General features: G+C 42.8%; 1 protein-coding gene across 1 annotated transcript in view; it reads right to left on the bottom strand.

Annotated features, from left to right (window-relative positions):
- Positions 1–3,684: 3,684 nt before the first annotated feature.
- The window catches only part of GJA8 (gap junction protein alpha 8), a 29,201-nt gene continuing 17,538 nt past the window's right edge, over positions 3,685–15,347 (bottom strand). The window contains exon 2 of the mRNA XM_062614676.1: positions 3,685–8,724. Coding sequence (XP_062470660.1) covers positions 7,515–8,714 — 1,200 coding nt within the window. The 5' untranslated portion in view covers positions 8,715–8,724 and the 3' untranslated portion in view covers positions 3,685–7,514. The remainder of the gene's footprint in view (positions 8,725–15,347) is intronic.

Here is a 15,347-nt window from a genome sequence, read left to right as displayed (position 1 = left end):
TGGAAGAAACAGGGAAGAAGATAATTCCTACTGGAAAAACTCAGAGCCACCCCACATCACAATCCCAAGATTTCTCCTTCAGGGAAGAGAAAAAGCATAGAAAGAAAATGGAAAGTTTATTCTGTGTTGTTCCTCCTTAGATAGCAGCTGATGTGCATGTGTGGGGAGAAGGGTCCATGGCACTGCACAGGCACAAAGGCAACATCTCAGTTCTGAGAGGCTGGTAGTTCCACTACACAGAATATAGATAGAGGTGGCCAGAGCGGAGAGGCAGCACGCAAGGAAGAAGGGCTGGTCAGTATATGGGCAGGTTTCCATTCAGCTCCATATTTTATTCTTCCACATATTAAAGTGTGAATGTGGCTACTTTATGTTCAGTTTGTAGAGGTAACCGATGTCTTTCAACTAAAGAGGAGAGGTGGAGCATATTGAATTAAAGCAGTTTGTTGGCCAAGAGTATATTTAGAAATAACACAGGTTACCAGAAGGTGCTACGGGGCATATTCATGACAAACAGGTTTAGCTGGCAGCAAGCCAGCCATTTTATTTTCTCCCAGGGGCTTTCATAAAAAGGAGCTCTGAAGGTGGGAGTAACCCAACATCAATCTGATTTCTGAATTTCTTTTGAATTTATTTGTGGTGACTTCAGCTGAAAGTGCTCACTGGCAATAGATTAGTTCCTTTATGGGGTTGTCTACAACTTTTCTTTGAACTAACATCCATGTATTGAGAAGCTTGCGTGAACATTTTTGTCTCAATAATTCTTTATATACTTAGGTAGAAGGATAGGGAAAAAAGCTTTACCCATGCTAGTCAGGTTCTCAGTTTTATCAGGTAAATAGAGTAACCAGCACATAAAAGTTCAATTAAATTATATTAAAGTTTCTAACCTTCTTAAAATCCAGAAATACCAGATTAGATGATGGGCTGGGTTTAAGATGGCTTGCCTTATCCTTACAATGAGGTACCCAGCCAGTGAGCTTGCAGGTTTCTTCACTTCGGCCTTTACCTGCAACCTCCAATCAGCTGACATGCTGCACCGGTACCTAGGATTCTCTGCTGCCCTCCTGCACAGCCTCTGCCCCACAGCTGCCCATAATCTAGGATTTTCTGTTATTTGTAACTGGGTTTCCTTATCCCAGTTGCATATTTCCTTATCGTCCTTCAATCCAACTCTCCCCTGAGCTTCAGGGAAGCACCATAGGAGACAATTGTTCTATTTAATGTATCACCATAAAGTCTTTGCTGTGTTGACATAAAAGTTTTTTGGTAAGCTACTGCATGACTTTTCAAACAATACAGCCTTTCCTCCTTGAAAATCAATGAACGGCTTGTTTTGCTTTTACTGTGCCAGGCTGGATCTAGGAAGGCAAAGGCCAACAGTCTCTGTTGTTCCCAAAATGTTCTGTCAGTAGCTCTGTAATCACCATTTCTATTCAGTTCTGCTTCATCCCTGATCAGGAAGCTTTAAAATACATAGGGTTTTGTTGAGAGAATGTTAAAATGCAGTCCTCTGCACTTCCAAATGGATTTGAAGGCACACTTGACACTGAATGATCTTTTGAGGTCCCTTCCAATCTCCAGCATACTGTGAAAGGGAGCCGGAAAGGCCAAAGCCCCTTATATTTCCATTATTTTCTCTGTTGACAAGCATACTGGGGTTCTTTCATTTTTGTAATTTTTTTTAGTTGTAAAGCTTTTTCCAAACCAGTTACACAACATGTGATTCTGGCCTCAAGCAGCTTTTGTAGCTACCAAACATCAGCTGACTGTGTTTGTGCATCAGGCTCTGCTGTGGTGCCCAGCTAGTTAGTGTTGCCTGCAGGGACAGTCTAAGCAAGCTCTACCAGAGAGGCAGAAACTGCCTTATACGCGTTGTTCCACCACGCAGAAGGAACCAGCTGGTCCACCCTTTGGCTCAATGCAAAGTCAGACCAGGGTGCTCAGTGCTTTTCCCAGTCACGCTTCACCCACCAACGATGGGGATCCCACTATGTCTCTGGGCACCCGCTTTAGCACTGAACCACTCTCCATTTGAACAATGTTTTCTTCCTTGCCAGAAATTTTTAGTCTAAATTTTCCTTGTGATCATTGCCTCTGATCTTTCGCTTTCACCTTCCTTGAGAGTCCATCTCCATCTTCCCTCCCCACTCCAAAATTAGGTACCTGAAGACAGCAGTTGGGGCTCCCCTAACCCATAGTACCCTTCCCCCTAGGCTGAATAAACCCTCAATATCTCTTTGTACATCAAGATGCTGAGAGAAAAACTCGAGTTGTTCACAGACACGGGTCTTGCCTGTTCTACTGAAATAGGTGCATGCCAAGCTAGTTGCAAGGAAAGGATTGTGTGCCAGGGAACATCTTGGCAAGTCAACACACATTAATTTGCCATAGTTGCTACTCAACTGTATAAGCACATTTGGTGTTGGCAAAAAGCCTTTCCTGAGCTATATTAAAAGATGTAGCACAGAGAGAGCCTAAGAAATGGCAATGTCATTCTGCTGGGGTGAAAATAATTCCAGTACTTAGGCAAGTCCCCTGATTTTGGTATACTTATCCAACCCTGGCCCTCAGGAAATTTGGCACCATATACTGTTTTATCACAACTGCCTCAGGCTCATAGGAAGGCTTTACTCAGGTTCTCATGGATGTTCCTGTCTTTACTAAACAAAACTAGGCCTAGGCTAGGATTACTATCAGTTGTCGGCCTGAAAAGCCATTTTCTATATAAAACAGCAAACTGCCACTTTTTTTTTCAACAGCCGCTCTTTAAATGTGAAACTGCAGAGTCAGTGAGTTACTGAGTGGCAAGAGAGAATGGACTTTCTTCCCTCAATGGTAGATTTCATTCCCACACAGACCTAGAGAGCAGAGATGCCCCCAATCTATTCCCTCCTACAGGAGGAGAAAGTTGAGCCTCACTGTGTTTCAGTGCTCAGAGGCTGTTCGTACCTATCTCACTTAGAGGAAAGAATCAGTATAACATGATAACATTTCAGGTTAGATATAAGGAAGAAGTTCTTTACTCTGAGGTGGTGAGGCACTGGAACAGGTTGCCCAAAGAAGCGGTGAATGCTCCATCCTTGGCAGCGTTCAAGGCCAGGTTGGACAGAGCCTTGGGCGACATGGTCTAGTGTGAGGTGTCCCTGCCCAGGCAGGGGGTTGTAACTGGATGATCTTAAGGTCCTTTCCAACCCAAACCATTCTGTGATAATTTGTGGGTTTGCATTCATGAAGGATGGCTTTTTTTTCAGTGTGCCATAAACAATCAAAAATTCTTCCATGGAAACTGGAAAATTTTCCTGGAGGTTGCACTGATGGTTTAAAACAGAAGCCCAGTAATATGCATGATACAACCCCCTCCCACATGCCTTGCAAGGACCATTGAATTGTTAAAGCTTCATCAGCCTAAACCCACTGCTCCAGGAATTGTCTTATGTAAGCATAAATAAGGGGCATTCCCCGCCACTTGTCATGTCACCACTGTTTCATGTGGTGAGGTAAAGACTAAGGTGGGAGGACAGGGGAGATCAATAAAGTCTTTTTTCACTCATGACAAATCCACATCTGTGTTGATGTTGTCAGCACAGTGCAGTGCTTGCATTTTCAAACTACTGCCTTTCTGGTTGAGGAGTCATATATTAACCAAGATAGCAGTTCTGCCAGGAAATAACAAGGATACCATCCATTTCAGTAGTGCTTTTCATCAGATCATTCCTACTTACTTTACAAACAGAATGAAGGAAGCCTCACAACATCCCTGTGAGGTAGGTGGAAATTCTTACACCCATTTTACAGGTGGAGAAAACAGGCACTGAGAGGTAAAGTGATTATCACAGCAAGTCAGAAGCAGAGCTGGAAATAAATCTAAGATGATTATCCTAGGTCCACTGCTCTAGACACTAGAGAATACCAACTCCCACATGCTACTGTAAGCTAAGACACTACCTTTCTCTTCTACTTTCACCTCCTTTGGTGATTTTGACACTTGCATCTTATGCTCCCTGCAGAGAACCATGTGGTCAGTTAGTAATTTATTTGCACAGGGAGCCAAGAGGGGGTACTCACATCTTTACATGGTTCTGGCATGGCTGTAATTGTCCAGTGACTTCCCCCTTCCCAAGGAGATAATTCTCCCTGGTCTTCACACATACAACTTTTTATTTAGTTCTTTTTGAAGTATAATCATACATTAGATCCACAGCACTGAGGCTGTTTGTTAGGCAACTTCACTAGGAATTTCTTGAATAAATGATTAAATTTGTTTCATTGAGAGGGAATAAAACACATTTATATACTATCACATCTGGAAATAGCAATAATCCTTTGCTCATCTGTACAGCCTTCAATCCAAGGACCTCCCAATCTATTACTAACACAATATATTGAGCCTCACATTATCTTTGTGAGGTAGAAAATTATTCCCTATTGTACATGAAGGAAGAATGACTTGCTGACAGTCCCACAGTGATTTCATTGCAGAGATGAGGCTGAATGCCAGAAGACCGGACTCAGTCCCTGCCCAGCTCGCTGAGAAGCAGTGTCTTGATGCTGTGGCTTGTACTTGGTGGCTACAGATTCACTAGCAGTCTGGCAGGGTACTTGAAAACTGGCTTGATAAATAAAAAGCAACAGCAGCTGACTGGATGCAGGAGGAAAACGCTGGTTTGTTTCATTGTGCTGTTCTGACCTGGAGGAGCTTTCCTGAGGCAGCTGTGAAAGAACTACAGAGTGTCCATTGAGTACACTTTACACAGTGCATTTTACTGAGGCATTCCAGTGAAAAAGAATGACATACTCAACATCTGATGAATAAAAACTGAACCACCTGACAGCTATATTGTGAACCATATACTGTGATAAATGAGCACTCATCTTGAAGTAGTCCAGTGATCTAATGAAGGTATGCATGTCAGAGGTCAGGAACAGGAGTGATTATTAAAAGACATTGTGTGTAAAAGAACTTGTCAAGTAATTAGAAGTCAATAAGGGCATGATTCATCTTGTCCAGTACATTGGTGTCTGGAAGGGTAACATGCTCTAAAGATAGAAGATACCTTAAACTGAACCATTACAAGGTTTTGGTTTTTACGCACAGGGAAGTGTGTTTCCGGCCCCCTTCAACAAGTGGGCTGGTTGATCCTTAGAACCATTATACCTCTTTTTCTGTTTTATTCTTAGAACCCTGAAAACTCTCTCATAACTATCTGTGAACAAAATAAAAAGTAATAGATCCCATCTAGTATAAGTGTGGTGATTTTGCTGTTTGTCTAAATCTTTGCCCTTTCTTGAATTCTAGTGTCTTGAATTGGGCACAGTGGACTCTTCCTTAAGAAAAACTTTCTCTTTCCTCAGTTGCCTTTCATTTGTGTTGTTCTCCTGTTTCTATATTAAGAGGGTAGATATATGCTAGCCTCCAGATTCTCTCTCTGCATGTTCCTTTGCATGTGTTGCTTTATTATATTCCTTTCGAAAACTTTCAGTCTTCCTTCACAAGGAAGGACAACCTAACAGCCTTTGTCCAGGGAGCAAAGATTTTGACCTCGGGCTGCAAACCTTGGGAAAATATACAGGCCCAAGAGGAGCAAAAGGATTAATAGTGTAAAAAACAAACATGGTAATACTATGGTGCTAAAGAATTCCAGAGCACCCTACAAACTTTCTACATTTGTACAGCTTACCTCAGCAGTGAAGTCCAGCCACCTCTGTGCTCATATGGGGCAGCCACGTAACAGGGCAGGGAAAGTCCACCAGACAGGTTAGATCAGTGGGTGGCAGAACTGACCGTATTGGTGGCTGCCCACACTGCGACATGAAGCAGCAGGACTGGAGGTGTGAGCCCAAGCCTACCCGGAGCTCTCTCAAACATCCATTTGACTTCCATGGGCTTCGAGTCAGCCCCGCTACAATGGGAGATGGCAGGGGGTCTTATCTAGCTGATGTTGGGATGAGTTCTATGCATTATGCCAAAGACAGCTTTTTCCCTGACCTGGATTAGAGCCTGCCCTGGGAACAATGGGATGGGCTGCAGCCCAGCGGAAAGAATTTGCTGAGCTGGCAGAGTCTGAGGTTCGCAGAGCAGAGCAGATGAGAGCACATACCTGCACTTTTCTGGCATGAGGCTCAATTCTGGGGGACATAGATATTAACCTGAAGATTTTGAGCACATTGCTGCACTGTCCCAGCCAAAAGGTGCTGCTGAAGTCCTAAAATTAGAAATCCACACACATTCAAACATTTGTAAGCACAAGTCTTTCTGACTTTTGTAGAAAGATTTTGATGAGGCTCTGAGAGTTCTGTACAGACCTGTTGTCATAAAAGGTCTAAATCATCTTTTGAAAGGCCTTGTTTTACTCAAGACTTTGGCATTTTATAGAGATGTAGACCACTGGATGGCTCCTGTCTGTCAAGTTAAAAACAAAATATGTCAAAAGACTATTATCATACCAGACTTTTCCAACCTGAACAATCAGTTTTGTATTTAGAGTTCTAAATAGTCACAGTCACCCAGACCCCTGGTTTAGGTTCACGGGTGCCTTCAGGACTCTGAGATTTGCTGAGTGCCTGTAAGTCTGAGAGCTCCAGGAGCTGAGCACATGTCAGGATCACGTCATGAAGGCTTGTAAGTGGTTTCATGCTCTGGGGCTGTAGCTGTTTTCTCTTTTCACAGAGCCTTCCCATGCTTACTTTGCTAAATCAAGATTCAGATCTTTTAAGTCACAAGACTACAAGTAAAAAATATCACTTGAATTTATTCTTTCCAGTGGTCTAAAATAGGCTTGGGGCTGGATGACCCTCTTGGGAACAAATAATCCATCTGTGGGCATCTGCTAAATCCTAGTAGAGAGCTGCTGTTAACCTTGCTCACTGCAATGTCACTTAAAGAGCAGAAATAGTTTTGACAAAGGGAAAATATTTTTACCTCACTCAGATTTGCATTCTCAGAGAAAGTGGAGACTTTTCAGCTTTATTTTCTGAATAGAGAGGGGAAATAGTGCTTATGAGTTTAGTGCATTGATGCTAAGCACAGAATTCACTTTGTGAATTAAATAACTGCAATTCCATGCCAACAGCAAAGGGGAGATCTGCTCAGCATGCCATGGGTGGAAACAGAAAGAAATACTAGATACACTTTGTGATCAGTCTTCCCCTTCACTGGCCAAACAGAAATGTGGAACACAAAGCTTCCAGTAAATCCGTTCACAGTAGTGACATTTGCGGTTCACTGCCACGTTAGGTTTTAAAAGACATCAGTTATGTGTACAGCATAGGTATTCCTGTAAAGCGTGAGCTAGTATGTGGAAACAGGGAAAATGTTCTTTCTCAAATGGACATACAGGGCAAATAAGGCACAGTTACCATGATCATACCTTTCCAGTTGAGAATCTCAAGAGGAAATAATATTCAAATGGCTATTTTAGCACTTTGCTTAAAAAATACCTTTTGATTCTTTCTCTATCTCTCATTTTCTTTTCAACCTTTTCATTTTCATGTGCTCCCCATATCCTGCACCTTCATACAGTCAAATCATCTGACCTGGCCCGGCTGCTGGCTTTACTTAGCCTGCTGAGGGGTCTCATATCAGTGGCGAGCTCAGTAGGTCCTGAAGGCCCTTCCACTTCATCGCTCACCACCTCCTCTTCTGCTTTCTTCACCCCTGGCTCTTCTTGAGGTTCCGGCTGCTCCTCTTCTTGTGCCTCCTCCTCTGCTCTTACCTTCTCCTCTTCCGGCTCCTTCACTTGTGCATACGATGGTAACCTCTCATCAAATGCCCTGGCAAGATCTTCTAATGGTCCCATCCCAATCTTCTCCTCAAACTCATTGAAGGCTGATGGAAGGGGGCTGGGCTCAACCCCTACTTCCGTGAGAGGAAAATAGTGGGGCACTGGTTTCTCTTCTTCCAGCAGCTTGTAGCCTTTGGTCTTTGGGATGGAGGATACTGTGATGGCATGGAGGGGCTTCTCTGGGACTTCCCCCAGCTGTTCCTCTGCTGGTCTTCTCAGAGCCTTCCGGATCCTTTTCAGGATCAAGTGACTGATCTCCACCAGGTTGAGGAAGAGGGACACAGAAGCCACCGCCAGCATGAACATAATAAAGATGGTCTTCTCCGTGGGCCTGGAGACAAAGCAGTCCACAAGATTGGGACAGGGCCACCGCCCACAGCGGTAAAGTGGAAGAATTCGAAAGCCGTACAGGAAGTATTGACCTACTATGAATCCCACCTCAAAGAGGGTTTTGAAAATGATATGGAAGATGTAGGTTCTCAGGAGGGTACCTTCCAGGCGAAACTTCTTGGTCCCATTAGGATTGTTGCCTTTGTTTTGATTTGGAGCCAGGGGCAGCTTCTCTTCATCCACCTCAGCTTGCTGACGCCTCTCAGCTTCCTCCTTCTCTCTCCTCTTCTCCTCCATGCGGACATGGTGCACCGCATGCCCAAAGTACATTAGCGAAGGTGTGGATACAAAAATGATCTGCAGAACCCAGAGCCGGATATGAGAGATGGGGAAGGCTTCATCATAGCAGACATTCTCACAACCAGGTTGCTGGGTGTTGCACACAAAGTCTGACTGTTCGTCTCCCCACACTAGCTCAGCGGCTGTTCCCAGGATCAGGATGCGGAAAATGAAGAGCACTGTGAGCCAAACTCTCCCGATGACAGTGGATTGCTCGTTCACCTGCTCTAAAATGTTCCCCAAGAAACTCCAGTCACCCATTTCTTACCGTCTAAGGAAAGAAAAAAGAGAAAGACCACAAATTATGCTAAATTTTAGCTTTGAAGTTTTCCCACTGATGCCTTTTGTTGCTTTCAACCAGTAAGTAATATGCTTTGAGAAAAGAAAGAAGGTTGCTTGCTTGCGTATTTGCCTGATCACAATGATTCATTTAGGAGAAGAGCTAGGAAGCCAGAGCAAACTGCTTGCTATATTCGTTCTTCCCTGGCTCTAAATGGGCAATTACTTTTCAGCCAAGGAGTGTATTTATCTCCTTTTCAAAGTAAGAAACTTCTGTTGTGCCTCATAAACTCAGTTGTATGAGCCTGCTTAGATTTTGTACACGTACAAACACGTGCCAGCAGTACAGTAGAACAGATTTATCAGCATGCAGCTGCAGTGGTTTGAAGAGTGAAGCTTTCAAGCACTTCTTGCGCCATAACCACGCACAAACAGATCTGAAATCAGTGCCCATGTCGCACCTACACAAACCTGAATTCTCTCTAGGTTGCATATATTAATTCTACATTAGAAATCACTCTGTTACGTAATAACACAATTACATCATTGCTGTGTTAGTAACAATATACAAGCTTAATAACTACCATATATATACTATTTTGCTGTATAGAATACATTATATTCAATACAATTGTTTGGTGTTCTTTGTACTGTATTCTGAACTCAGTTGCCAGACTGATATTGGAACAAACATGGAGAAAAACATAAAGGTCTATAACTGTGACCTAAAATACTGTTTTCTCTCTCTAAAAAGCCAGTGCTGCTATCTCAGACTAACACAGAGGTGGAAGCCAGCTACAGACATCCTACTGGAAAGCTAGGAAAGTAGTCCATTTACAAGTAATGCAAGTCAAACATTACATCTATCATTTTTGCATGATAATAAATTATTCCTAGGCTAGGATTTGATCCAGTGTAGCCTAAACTTCCCACTATATGACTTTAGGCAAGGGAAAATCTATGCATGAGTGAAATAAAGAAGAAACTTCTTTGGGATGGGCTGATTTAACACATCACAGCTGTCTGAATCTCTGAGGAATGCTGAATATTACAGCGATCAAAAAAAAAAAAAATGAACTGTGGACCATGACAAGTGAAACATTTTATGGAACATTTTCCATAAAATAGCTGTTCACAGGGATTTAGAAGTTCATCTCTTAGATATTATCTCCATCTATAGTTTCCTATATGCAGACACACATATACAAGTGCTGAGTAAAAGAAGGTACAGTCAACAGGATGAAAATCTGAGTATCTAAACTTCCCTCCTCTCTCAAATACCACTGGGATATATTTGTAATGCCATATGTTACAACACACCAACGCATCCCAGTCTGTTTCAACTACTGTGTGTACATATTTACACATAGATAAACACACAAAATATTGAGAGTTCTATGGCTCTGGGGAATGTCACAAATTTTCAACCAAAGAAATCCTTCTGATGTCATTGTTCTAAAACAAGATGGACTCATTTGCCTTGCTTTCAGACCTTGCAAAATTTTAACCCCAGACACCCATGTCAGAAAACAAAGAACAGAGCACACTTCTTCAGCTTGCACAAATACCTTGCATGTGTAAGCAGCAAACATAATTTAATCACTGAAGAAAATTGCTACTTTCTCAGTCATTAAAGTTGTGTAGAAGAGTGTGTTAATGTCAGCACTTACATTGACAAGTCTAGCAGAAGATTATGCTGTTTACATACATTAACTAAACTGATTTAAACATTCTCTTTCTGCAGATTCACAGAGCAAAGCACACCTGACAGTTACCGATCATGTGCAACCGTAAAAAAACATGGCTACACACAGTATGAACCTCATTGTCTCCCAGGCACTGAAGTTAACTCCATCCCTTTCTTTGTGAGTCACGCTGATATCCGCAGCTAGCATTTGAACATTTCCACTGCAACGCACAAGAGCGACATTCTAGATGTGATAAACCTTATCATACGGAAAACTCACTGTACAAGAGAAGGAAAACTACTTCCTAACTCCATCAAATATCTCACTTGCAGGTTGATACATTTGGCTAAACTCCTGAGATCACTTCCGAACTAGTCACGTTTTTCGTAACTCTGCCATGCCCATCCTCTCATTTTTCTGCCAGTGAAGTGGTTCAAAGCTGCTCAATCAGTTCAACTACAAGAAACAACTTCGGGCAGACTGCAGATGCACAACCAGTTCAAATGCCTGGGGTTCCACCTGTAAGCAGTGAGCCCTTCAAGTCCCAGAAAAAGTTGAAAGTGATGAATTTAGGCAGTCACCTTTTTGTTTAAATTGCCTATCACGAGGAGACTGCCTAAGCCCACTTGGAGTCAACAGACTCGTGTTCTTAACTCACATGGGTGAGTGCAGCCCCACCCTGCACTTCCAGATGTTGCAACCTGAGCGCACCACCACCAGCTAAAAAGACTGTATAGGTTAAGGACGTTGAGCAAGCAACTTGCCGCAGTGAAATGCTCCACCGAAGAAGTGTGTCCCCCTCCTCTCTTGGCACCCTGCAGGAAAGAGTGAAATTTTGTCTCTCTTCTTCCCTACTCTAAAAGTCCCAATCTTGTCGCACGACTGAGCAGATATGACTGAATTGGCTCTGATGGCGGGTTTTAGTTGCCCTGCAATATTTAAGCTCTGAGCCAGACGGCTTTATAAAGTGAGTGACAGTTAGTGACATGGGGAACAATAGGGAGAAAAAAAAATAGAGAAAGAGAGGCAGAGAGAGAGAGAGGAGAATCTACTGAACATGAAAAACCAGAGCAGGGAGAGGAACAGGAGAAAGGCAGTGAAAACCTAATACATGCCTAAACAGGAGTTTGCACAGTTAAGCAGGAACCAAAGCATCTCAGCAACTCTGCTATGGTTCAACACAGCTCTGTGTGTGTGTCCCCACTCACTAGTCTTTAGGTGTTGTGGTGTGACAGGTGACACGGGAGTGCCAATTTCTCTGATAGTGGCAGAACTAATCGAATTATTTTGTACCCTACACCCAGCTCTGACAGGTAAGTCATATTGCTGATTTCCAGCACAGGTAGTCACTGAGGTACCTGTAGGTGGCATTGTCATATACATTGAGCTGCTCTTTAACATCTTTTACCTGGAAAAAGCAGCAGTATTGGAAAATTAGATCATCAGTCATGGTTAATCAAGCTGAGAAATACCAATTTTACAACCTTGCCTTTCAGTGTCTTGGTTCTGCTTAGTTTTTCTTCCAATTGCATTTTGCACATGCACAGGCATCCAAAATGGCTAAAACAAACTGTTTTGTTAAGGAGCGCAGGCGAATTCCAGCAGCCCAGCAAACAAGAATGTTACCCCAGGCACACTCACCTACCCCCAACCATCTGCAGAAATGCTGCAGAGCCCAACAGAAGAGAGAAGTCACAAGCTCGTAATGCATCCATAGGTACAACTAACTGCCTCGTGAGTTTTGATTATAAGCCAAAGGTTATAGCTTTACTCTGAGGTGTTATTTTTGTAGTCTTTCTGTATGAATTGCTCAGAATGTACTCTTTGTGCTCAGCTCTGAAGAAAAGGAGGATAACTGGAAGCAAGATCTGCTAAGCAATGATACAGATACTGGGCCCATAACATCATAAAGCAGCAAGTAGCTCTCCTCTCTCTTCATGCAGATTTTATTTCCTTGAATAGCACTGGGAGATGCTCTGTCTCTAGAGAAGCTGTCATTTGAATGGTCATTTTGTGAGGGCCACAAAGTTGTGTCTCTTCAAACCAATAAACCTCTCTTCAGTGTTTCTGGCATTTATGCCCATGTAAGTTCAGAGCCTCATTTCAATGGATGTCTTCCCAAACAGCTTTTAAGCAGAGGAGTTGCATAGCTCCAAAGTCCAAAGCACAACTGGAAGAAGAGATGATCTTTTACCAACTGGATTTCAAAAGAAGTAAAATATAAGTAAAAGATGGAAAAGAATCACATTTTGCAAGAGGAACCAGTTTGGAGGACAAAAAAAAAAAAAAAAAAATCAATCTCCATGCATGCAGTTGGAATGAAGGTCATTTCTCAACACCTTAATAAATCATTCTCTTAATAGAGAAGTAGTAGAGGTTTATATCTGGCATTTTTCAGGTTGTGCTACATGAAGCATGGGAATAGTCTTCCAGGAGAGAGGACACACAGAGGAGAAGACACAAGTCTCACAAATATGCAGTGAATAAAAAAATGCACAGTTTGATCAACAAGAGGATTAAGGACAGTAAGGGAGAGTGAGGAATACCTTTGTTGCTTTGTTTTGCTATATGCTACTGAGATAAACTAGGATTAATACATGTGTGACTGGTCTTCAATGCCACCCTCATCCCCTCTCTGGGAAGCAGTAAGAGAGGGAGGACTAAATGATATTATCAGCAGCTAACACCTTTAAAGAGCGATTGCAAGCTGGTGCATCACAGAGGCCAGATGGTTCACATGTTAAACTGCCCATCCCTTCTCAGACTAAAACTCAGCTCTGACTGAACATGCATATTCCTTCTGGGACCTTATCTCTCCAATATAATGAGCCAAAACCCAAATCTGGTATGTAGCTACATGGCTGTAGTCCATCTCTAAATTATATCCAGCTACTGTCAGAGACATGTCCTATTAACCTTTTATCCACCATTTGCAAACAACTATCTAAATATCAAATATTGTCTGGCAAGTTGCAAAACAGCTTGCAAAATGCAGCTGATGCAGAAATTATATGTGAGTGGCTAATCATTTGGTATATGGCACCTTCATCTGAGTGATCACGGTGACTTTCTTTGCTATCAGTAGGGTGCAGAGCCTTTAACATGGGGCACACAGTTTGCTGGACATTTCTGGTTTGGGGAAAACCATAGAGTCCCTTTAACTGGATGCCTTTTAAAAAGGCATCCCTGAGTTCATTCTGGGCCAGATTCTCCAGCTCACTAGCACACGTGCGCACGCACACACACACACACACACCGATGAAATGGCCACAGAAAAGCACCTAAATAAAGATGAAGATGGCCAGTGAGGAATTCCTCTTGTACTGAGGCTACTACACAGGGAAGTGGTTGTTTGAGATGGGGGTGAAAAGGAGAGGGCAGAGCAGAAGAGCGAGAAGAGGACTTGATTCTTTAAGGCATCAGGTTAATGCCAGAAGTCAGGGCTGCTTTTTTAATATGGAAGTAATGGCTGTGAAAGAAAAGAGTAGAGAACATAAAACCAAAGGTGTAGAAGACTGGATCTCACACAAGCACGTGACATTAGCTGAGTCTGCAACACAGATTGTGCCACAATGATAATGGCCAACACTTCCAACCTGCCCCAGTATTTATGCTCTCATTAGGCAACCTGGTTCAGGGCCATGTCCAAAAGCCAGCACTAGAAACAGCAACAGCTAATGAGAGTAGCACTGCTATTCACAGTGACTTTGTCTTGCCTTTGGGACTTTTCTTGACTTCAAAGAACCATGGACATTCACCCACACTTTTAAATGTTACTAGCTTTGGAAAGAAGTTTGTTTCATTGCTGACTTCTCATTCCTTAGCTGCTTTTGAGCTTCCATCTCTGGAACCACTGAGACTGTGAAGTCTCTACTGCAACTCAGCCTTTTGCTCAGAGACTACGAGGTCACTTGGGGAATGTGGGATTTTTCATTCCAAACGGATTTCCAACATAGACATGATGTCAGGACAAGGCAGGGCCATGCTATTGAACAGCTCTGTTCATGCATGATAGCAGATTGTGCAATTATGTAGCTTACAACCCTGGATAACGATACCTCTCCCTCAAACAAACTTATCTTCTCCTGATCTGCTTAGCTAGAAAGTGGGACATGCTTCCTGTTCCTCTGCTGAACACACAAACCTTTCGCTCATGGCTGAAGCTGAACACTAGATATATTCTTCCTCCCTACAAGAAGATGGGAGCTTTACCCAACACTCCTGCTTGCTAGACACTAGCCAACTTATCAGACATCTGCTTTCTAATAACATGTGTCTTTGTCCTCCCTAGAGCCAGAGTGATCTATCAAGTCTGATCACTAGGACCAGAGGCTCCCACATTTCACCTTCTCTCTGCCACCTACTGGTCCCAGAGATCATTTAAATGTAGTTAGTCCTGGACAAGTCTTTTGGCAGAACTTGTCCCTGGAAGCATGGTAAATATCACTGTCCACATTTTAAGGGCAGAGCTCTGAGCTTTTTCCAGGACTCTCTTCAGAGCCCTCCAGGCATCGGGGCTGGGGGGGGAGGAAGAAGGTAAGTTGCTGGGGAATATATTTTGCTAGGGAACTGCAAACAAACCATAAAGAAAAGAGAGGGAGGAAGATATAAAGCATCAAGAGGAGGGAAATTGGGTAAGTATTTAAGTAACAGGAAGGTTTGGGCCGGAAGAGGGGAGAAGAGGTGAAGGCAGGGGTGAATTGTGCTGGGGCTCCAGTAGAGGATAAAAGCTTACGGGAAACATGTTTTTAATTTAAGAGATGGAAGAAAACTAGACAATGAATAAAGATAAGCAGGGCAAAAGTGGAATGTTTTTCAATAGCTGTTTAACTTAAATGCAGTTCTCTGAAAATTACTGTTAGAAGAGGACCTGGGGAATTACAGGCCAGTCAGCCTAACCGTGATACCTACAGAGATACTGGAGCCA

The sequence above is a fragment of the Pezoporus occidentalis genome, unplaced genomic scaffold (assembly GCF_034315485.1).
Source record: "Pezoporus occidentalis ecotype Australia unplaced genomic scaffold, CSIRO_AGI_Poc_V1 ctg177, whole genome shotgun sequence".
NCBI classification, from domain to species: domain Eukaryota; kingdom Metazoa; phylum Chordata; class Aves; order Psittaciformes; family Psittacidae; genus Pezoporus; species Pezoporus occidentalis.
The sequence above is the reverse complement of the archived record's forward strand: the minus strand, read 5'-3'. Positions and strand labels throughout refer to the sequence as shown.